This window comes from Gigantopelta aegis, chromosome 3, assembly GCF_016097555.1.
Source record: "Gigantopelta aegis isolate Gae_Host chromosome 3, Gae_host_genome, whole genome shotgun sequence".
Classification (NCBI taxonomy): Eukaryota; Metazoa; Mollusca; class Gastropoda; order Neomphalida; family Peltospiridae; genus Gigantopelta; species Gigantopelta aegis.
In genome coordinates this window covers 86132999-86142501 of record NC_054701.1, presented here as the reverse complement: position 1 = coordinate 86142501, position 9503 = coordinate 86132999, and the positions used below count along the sequence as shown (strand labels likewise).

At 41.3% G+C, this 9503-nt stretch overlaps 1 protein-coding gene across 1 annotated transcript; it reads left to right on the top strand.

The window, feature by feature from the left end:
- Window positions 1-602: 602 nt before the first annotated feature.
- Window positions 603-7731, top strand: LOC121368909 (neuropilin-2-like). The gene is made up of 4 exons (XM_041493668.1): window positions 603-678; window positions 2882-3010; window positions 6945-7192; window positions 7585-7731. Exons 1-4 carry the CDS (start codon window positions 606-608, stop codon window positions 7729-7731), a joined length of 597 nt encoding a protein of 198 aa, XP_041349602.1. The 5' UTR covers window positions 603-605.
- Window positions 7732-9503: the final 1772 nt, after the last annotated feature.

The following is a 9503-nucleotide window of genomic DNA, read 5'->3' as shown; positions in this document are numbered from 1 at the left end:
AGGCACATCTCTTCCACACCTAATTTCCTGCATGGCCAGTGGTCGAGTGTGGGACTGTCAATAGAGATCGTGGCTGGATAAATTTAGTCACGGGAAAGTAACGATGATGCCGACCCAATAGATGCGTGATATCCAATGATGGCCAGCGTAATGTCATTTCACTCCCATTCGACTTTATTTCCGTGTTTACATTAGAACCTGTAAGTGTGTTATAAAAACCACGTGTCTGGATTAACAGTTGTCGAGACTTGTTAAATAACGAAGCCACTTTTTATCTGCCCTCTAAACAAACATCCTTGTCCTACCACAATGGATACGAATATATAAAGACCGTTGCCCGTTGCTAAAAGACAAGGGCAGATCGAAGGGGGGGGGGGATGGGGGGGCGGGTCATAGAGTAATAAAGTGCCCCTTTTAGCAATACTTATCACTTAAGTGCCCTTTTGGGAATTAGTTCCATGTTCCCATTTACCTTTTGTCCCCTAAACTATTTTCTGGGTTCGTCCGGGGAAGAAAACCTGTTTGTGGTGGCCAGACTTCCTGGTTTGTTGTCAATTATAGAGAAGGTGGGCGACAAGAATATGCTCATTTGATTCTGCGCAGTCATGGCGTGGCCAGCATGGTGGAATATCTCTCTCCATTTTACTTATTTTATATTATCATTCAACTTGACACCAGGTGAGTTATTTATTTACGTTCAGTTTATTAACGCGCTTATTTCCAATTAAAGTTACATTATCTGGTTACCATATTATAACATCATGTACAAATGTGAAATACAAGCTCAAATGCACTTTTAAAAAAGTCGTGTGTGTTCGCTATGAACGGATATCGTCAAACGTATACCAGGGCGGTACCCTGACCAAAATCCATGGGGGGGCACTAAATTTTATAAATAATTTTTAACATACTATAAAGATTAAACATTTCTATGCTATTACTGGAGATATATATATAAAAAAAAAAAGGACAAGATTCTCGGGGGGGGGGGGGGGCAGCTGCCCCCCTGCCCCCCCCGGAGGGTACGGCCCTGTATACGCTTGCGCTGTAGTTAAAACCGGTTTGATCTTAACAACGTATTATCGACAGTCGTACCTTCCTATTTCAGAATTGATATTTTATAAAGTGTTAGTAGAACTTTCAAAGTTTAGTTTGTATACTAGTAATACATTAATCATGTATATATTTTTTAAATAAAATATACTAAAGTAGACAATGAACGTTTTCACTTCTTAATTTTACGTGCTAAAATCGACAAATAAATATTATTTCGTTTGGAAAGGGTAAAGTTGGGTGTGTGTGTGTGTGTGGGGGGGGGGGGTTGTTTAACGACATCAAAGATAAAGCATATTGATTTAATAATCATCCGACCCCATACAACCGTAAATAAAATGTGTTGAGTGCGTCGTTAAATAAAACATATCCTATCCTTCCTTCCATCTGCTGTTGGATGTCTAACATTTGGTAATTTTGACATATAATCTTAGAGAGGAATCGGGTGCATGTGCAGGGGGAGGGTACTGGAGGTCGAAACCCTTACTTGCCCAAGCTTAAAAAAATTTGAAATGTATTTTTTGGGGGAGCATGGCCCCCATATAAACTTCGCTTAACACAGTCTATAACTCCAGCCCCGCTACATTTTTTTTAAGCAAGGGATTGTTTATATGTACCATCCCACATACAGGATATCACATACCATGGTATTTTTGTATACCCGCCGATGGGGATCGATCCTAGACTGACCGCGCAAAATACACCTTTTTAGGTCTAAGTAATGAATAAAAATAACATATAGTCTTGAAATTTTTTACATAAATCGAACACAGTACCCTCTTCCTCTACCCCTAGAGCGTTACGTAATTAGTAGCACCCCCTGACATGTAACGCGTATGCCAACAGCTGTCCACTGTCAGAATTTCAAGGCAAATCCCCCACTCACCGACCCCTGGAAAGGCGTTGTACAATACCTCTATGGATATAAATATATTTTGGGGGGGTCTTTGTTCACGTGTCATAAAAACAATTGCGGATAATGAACAATAATGTCCCTTGTGTACCTAAACTGCCACTTTTTGCTTTAAACCCAGAGACTGCAATTGGTAAATGTTAGTAAAGTATATCAGAGCCGAAGGAAACAACGCGACGGGGCTTGTAATTACGCAACTTGTGTTGGGGGCTTGCTACTATTCACGATCCTGAATGTTCGGGAGGGGTGTCTCCCCCCCCCCCCCCCCCCCCCACTCCCCACCCTCGATACGTGAAACTATTCGAGATAACAGGACAGTGATAAAGTATTTACGGTAATGGCAAATAGGTGTTTAATTTTGAAAAGATGTGTAACTAACAAGACAAGTTATAACCATGAGATTTGAGGGAGATTTTATTTTATAACTACTACAGATCCAGAAAGAAATGTCATATATTTTATCCAGGTGGATTTTGTACAGGTGGCAAGACCTGCAAACGAAGTTTAGAAAAACGTTATGGTGTTTCATACGTTAACTAATTTAAAAAAAAATGTTTTTAAAATTTAAGTGTAGATACTGTATTATTAACTACATTTTGGGGTTTTAGTTAGATATATCTTTTATATATTTTATTTCATGTTAAATGTTTTTACATGTGTTTTAATGTAATATTTGTATATTTTATGTGTCGATTATTAATATTTTATAGTCTCTCGTAACTCCCTATTACGGTGGCTGGGAAAGGACATCACATGAAATTATTTTTCTCGAGCCACCGTACTATATGGAGTGGCTTAGTGCTATATTTGATTTTATTGTTTTTAGTGATGTTTTAGGTTTTAACTGAGGTGAGACTTTAATAAGCAATTTGTCTGTCTGTCTGTATATCTGTAAACACCGCCCTTTACTTGCAGCTCCAGTGTATTCACAGTGTGACCAGGCCCTCGGTCTAGAAGACGGCAGTCTGGTGGACTCGCAGTTTTTAGCTTCATCTGTGTACAACAGCAAATATTCTCCTTGGAAAGCGAGGATTAATTCTAGTGGTAAGATAAAAACAATAAGATAATAATAAAACAGCATCATCATCATCATCATCATCATCATTATCTTCATCATCATCATCATCATCATCATCATCATAAACAAATACAAATAACATTTAATATAATGTAGAATTTTGTACTTTATTGAAATCATTTTTTTTTTACTTTATTGAAATCAGTATTTAGTGAGAGAATGAAGTCATCATTATAAACTAGTGTATTGATTAAACAACAGTCACGGATGAGGGCATAGCGAGATTATTTGTACATCCAGGATATTAGAAGACTTTCTATGGGATCACGTGAAACTGCTGAAATAGGTCTGAATTGGTCGAACGTCGGGCGGGACGTAGCCCAGTGCTAAAGCGCTCACTTGATGCGCGGTCGGTCTGTGATCGATTCCAATCGGTGGACCCATCGGGCTATTTCTCGATCCAGCCAGTGAACCTAATATATCAAAATCCGTGGTATGTGCTATCCTGTCTGTGGGATGGTGCATATAATAGCTTTATCCCTTGCTACTAATGGAAGAATGTAGCGGATTTCCTCTCTAAGACTATTTGTAAAAAATACCAAATGTTTGACATCCAATAGCCGATGTTTAATACATCAATATGCTCTAGTGGTGTCGTTAAACAAAACAAACTTTTTTGGTCGAAGATGGTTGGAAGACCTGCCATGCACATGCTGTCGGTAGAGGCACTCACTGGGGATGGCTACAAGTCTTTGTTGACACTTTGAGATGGTTGGAAGACCTACCATGCACAGGCTGTCGGTAGAGACACTCACTGGGGATGGCTACAAGTCTTTGTTGACACTTTGAGATGGTTGGAAGACCTACCATGCACAGGCTGTCGGTAGAGGCACTCACTGGGGATGGCTACAAGTCTTTGTTGACACTTTGAGATGGTTGGAAGACCTGCCATGCACAGGCTGTCGGTAGAGGCACTCACTGGGGATGGCTACAAGTCTTTGTTGACACTTTGAGATGGTTGGAAGACCTGCCATGCACAGGCTGTCGGTAGAGGCACTCACTGGGGATGGCTACAAGTCTTTGTTGACACTTTGAGATGGTTGGAAGACCTGCCATGCACAGGCTGTCGGTAGAGACACTCACTGGGGATGGCTACAAGTCTTTGTTGACACTTTGAGATGGTTGGAAGACCTGCCATGCACAGGCTGTCGGTAGAGACACTCACTGGGGATGGCTACAAGTCTTTGTTGACACTTTGAGATGGTTGGAAGACCTGCCATGCACAGGCTGTCGGTAGAGGCACTCACTGGGGATGGCTACAAGTCTTTGTTGACACTTTGAGATGGTTGGAAGACCTGCCATGTACATGCTGTCGGTAGAGACACTCACTGGGGATGGCTACAAGTCTTTGTTGACACTTTGAGATGGTTGGAAGACCTGCCATGCACAGGCTGTCGGTAGAGGCACTCACTGGGGATGGCTACAAGTCTTTGTTGACACTTTGAGATGGTTGGAAGACCTGCCATGTACATGCTGTCGGTAGAGACACTCACTGGGGATGGCTACAAGTCTTTGTTGACACTTTGAGATGGTTGGAAGACCTGCCATGCACAGGCTGTCGGTAGAGACACTCACTGGGGATGGCTACAAGTCTTTGTTGACACTTTGAGATGGTTGGAAGACCTGCCATGCACATGCTGTCGGTAGAGGCACTCACTAGGGATGGCTACAAGTCTTTGTTGACACTTTGAGATGGTTGGAAGACCTACCATGCACAGGCTGTCGGTAGAGACACTCACTGGGGATGGCTACAAGTCTTTGTTGACACTTTGAGATGGTTGGAAGACCTGCCATGCACATGCTGTCGGTAGAGACACTCACTGAGGATGGCTACAAGTCTTTGTTGACACTTTGAGATGGTTGGAAGACCTGCCATGCACATGCTGTCGGTAGAGACACTCACTGGGGATGGCTACAAGTCTTTGTTGACACTTTGAGATGGTTGGAAGACCTACCATGCACAGGCTGTCGGTAGAGACACTCACTGGGGATGGCTACAAGTCTTTGTTGACACTTTGAGATGGTTGGAAGACCTGCCATGCACAGGCTGTCGGTAGAGACACTCACTGAGGATGGCTACAAGTCTTTGTTGACACTTTGAGATGGTTGGAAGACCTGCCATGCACAGGCTGTCGGTAGAGACACTCACTGGGGATGGCTACAAGTCTTTGTTGACACTTTGAGATGGTTGGAAGACCTGCCATGCACATGCTGTCGGTAGAGGCACTCACTGGGGATGGCTACAAGTCTTTGTTGACACTTTGAGATGGTTGGAAGACCTGCCATGCACAGGCTGTCGGTAGAGACACTCACTGAGGATGGCTACAAGTCTTTGTTGACACTTTGAGATGGTTGGAAGACCTACCATGCACAGGCTGTCGGTAGAGACACTCACTGGGGATGGCTACAAGTCTTTGTTGACACTTTGAGATGGTTGGAAGACCTGCCATGCACATGCTGTCGGTAGAGGCACTCACTGGGGATGGCTACAAGTCTTTGTTGACACTTTGAGATGGTTGGAAGACCTACCATGTACATGCTGTCGGTAGAGACACTCACTGGGGATGGCTACAAGTCTTTGTTGACACTTTAAGTCACCAGGAAGGCCAGAAAGCATTGTATTGTGCCTTATTTCCACACAGCAGTCATCGGAAATTATACTTTCTTTTGCTATGTCACGCGAAAGTGTTACACTCCTGACCATTTTTTGCAACATAATATATATTTATTTTGTAATGCATAATATATGCATAATATATATTTCTTTTGTTACACACACACACACACACACACACACATACACACACAAACACACAAACACACACACACACACAATATATATATATATATATATAAACCCGCTTTCATTAGTAGCAAGGGATCTTTTATATGCACGATCCCATAGACAGGATAGCACATACCACGGCCTTTGATATACCAGTCGTGGTGCACTGGCTGTTCAAGTACGGTAGTAGAAGGGGTGTAGATATTATTATAAAGGAAGAGCTGATAATATGCTGAAACAGATTGATATAGTAAGTTACTTAGAACATAATGTGTAGCCGGGATATAAACTTACAAATGAGAGACATAACTAGATTCTGTATTATAGTTTCTTAATAGGTAATTAAATATATTAGGCGTACTTACATGTAACGAAAATAATTAGTTTTGAATTCCAGTTAGTGATATTGGTGAAACAATGTGTAATTAAAAGTGCTTATGGTTATTGAAGAACAGTATTTATAGATGACACCCTGAAGTGTGAAATTAATTCAAATTGAGACACTCTTACAAACTAATTTATGTATCTGTCAAATCCAGGATAATTACCAAATTTGATTGTAACCCCCCCCCCCCCTCCCTCTCTCTCTCTCTCTCTCTCTCTCTCTCTCTCTCTCTCTCTCTCTCTCTCTCTCTCTCTCTCTCTCTCTCTCTCTCTCTCTCTCTCACACACACACACACACATACACACAGACACACACACATACACACACGCACAGACTCATATTCTAATTACCTTAAGTTGTTATACATTTGTTATCTAATAACCGCCATTGGGCTATTTCTCGTTCCAGCCAGTGCACCACAACTGGTATATCAAAGGCCGTGGTATCTGCTATCCTATCTGTGGGATGGTGCATATAAAAGATCCCTTGCTGCTAATCGAAAAGAGTAGCCCATGAAGTGGCGACAGCGGGTTTCCTCTCTCAATATCTGTGTGGTCCTTAACCATATGTCTGACGCCATATAACCGTAAATAAAATGTGTTGAGTGCGTCGTTAAATAAACTATTTTCTTCCTTCTAATAACCGCAGATTATATTTTGCACTGAAATATCGTCAAAGTATTTGTTCCTTTCCAGTTTATAACTAACTATTTAAATATTTTAATATTTAGATGGATGGATTGCTAGCTATGGGGACACCCACCAATATCTGACTGTGAACCTGACCCAGGAGATGAGGGTCACAGAGGTGGCCGTCCAGTCAGCTGACAATGGATGGTTCACCAGAAAGATTAAGATCTTCTACAGTCTCGATAATCTTACCTGGCATACCTACACCAGCCTCGACAAGAAATTTGTATTTACTGCCAATTCTGCACGTAATCAAGTTGTGCAAATTCGATTAGTTCCAGAGATCAAGGTAAGATCGCCACAAGATGTAATATGTCCGCAAAAAGATATTAAAAACCCCATTTCGTGCATCCGTATGTCATATATTGAGGATAAAAACAGTAGGAACTTCAATTACACTGATGCACTAACTACAAAAAAAAAAAAAAGGAAATAAAAAGAAAAAAATTAATGCCGTGGTTTGCGAAGCGATTTTAGCGCTGAGATCATTTTAAGTGCATTTGGTAGTTATGCACTTTGTAAAACGGGGCCATGGAGGTTTCAGTTATTGTCACATACTCTTAAAAAGTCGATTGTGGCTTCCCAAAAATGGGGGTTACCGATATGATGTATTCTCAATCCAGTCCGGTTACCCCCAGTTTTAAACATACTAATCTTTGTGTGATTATGATTTTATTTCAGGCCAGGTTTGTGGCGTTCAACCCAGTGTCATATAGTGGCTATCCCTCCCTGCGCCTGGAACTGTTCGGCTGCCAGGTGACATCACAGACTCCACTCAGACATACCGAAGTTACAGACGATATTGAAGTGGGTGCAAATGATAAATAGAGATTTGTTTTTGTTACAATAGCTGTACGGGCTTCAATGTTTATAGGTGGAGGGGGAGTGGGGTGCAGGAGGGCCCCCAATTAAACAAAAATACCCAAATCTGAATAACATATTATTCATATTAGCATTACAGCCAAACAGGGTTGCAAACGAATCACTGCTATTTTCACATGGATTACAACTAGTATTGTGGGTAGAATGATGGAAATACACGGTGAATAGGTTTTAGGCCAGTTCATTTTGACCTCATATATCTGTGATTTGTATCAGAATTTGGGGGTAGGACGTAGCCCAGTGGTGAGCCCATTGATCTATTTTTCGTTCCAACCAAGGCGTCACGCGTACGACTTGTATATCAAAGGCCGTGGTATGTGCTATCCTGCCTGTGGGTTGGTGCATATAAAATATCCATTGCTACTAATGGAAACATGTAACGGGTTTCCTCCCTTAGACTATATCTCAAAATTACAAAATGTTTGACATCCAATAGCCGATGATTAATAAATCAATGTGCTCTAATGGTGTCGTTAAATAAAAAAAACCTTTTTTTCTTTTTTTGCCTGTATTTGAGGATTTGCTCCAGCACTAGGGGAGCAGTTGATCCCCCCCCCCCCCCCGTCCCTTCTCCCTATCGCGTTCGCTGAATGTTTGTTACCTGTCATTTAAGTAATTATACCCATATGCGTTGGAAGACGTCAGCAACTGGGGGAATGGGGTGGAGTGCAGGGGGTGTTGGTGGTGGGGGAGGTGACGGCTATGAAACCTCCAAACACCACGAATAATAACATAAACATTTAAAGAAATACTTTGTATTTAAATAGTATGCCTAGTTTAAAATAAAGGCATCATGGTGGGGATATTAAAGACCTAGAGTCATAGGGTTCGACCACGAATAGTAATATGTAAAGATATTGTGATAAGATATTATAACCCAAGAATTGTTTTAAGTAGTTCTATTTTATAGATTTCGATGTCAATCCTATACAATTTTGTGTTGCTCTCTCTCTCTCTCTCTCTCTCTCTCTCTCTCTCTCTCTCTCTCTCTCTCTCTCTCTCTCTCTCTCTCTCTCTCTCTCTCTCCAGCTTGCATACAATATCCTGTTATGGATATGTAACACTTGAATAGTTTTCAGCTTGCATATAATACCTGTTATGAATATGTAACACTGATAGTTTTCGACATAATAACCAAAGTGTTCCATTCTGCACACGTTGCGTTACACTTTGGTTGTTTTCAATGTTATATGTAATATATCACATTCAAAATATGCAATACACCCATCTTGGATATCCTGTCTGATATATTCAAACAGTGGACAGATTTAACTCATGCATATAGTTTGGCAGACCCCTATATTGTGTCTCGGTGGTAGAGCGTCCGATGTTGAACAAAAACTGACCACATAGTGTCTATACCGACAACAATACAGCATCATTTACACTGTAGATTAAAACGTGTAGCTTAGTGATTAAATGCTGGCCTGAGGTATGATGAGTCGTAGGATCAATCAACCTTGGTGGACCTTCGTTGTTTCCCTTTACCAACCATGGAATAGAATATAATAGAATAGTTATTTAATGACACCCCAGCACAAAAATACATCGGCTATTGAGTGTCAAACTATGGTAAATGCAAAAAGAACTTTCCCAACCAGTGCTCTACGACAGGAGCATTGAGGTTTGTGGGTCTGGGATCGATCCTCGTCGGAGAATCCATTGAGCTATTTCTTGTTCCAGCCAGTGCACCATGATTGGTATAACCAAGGATGTTG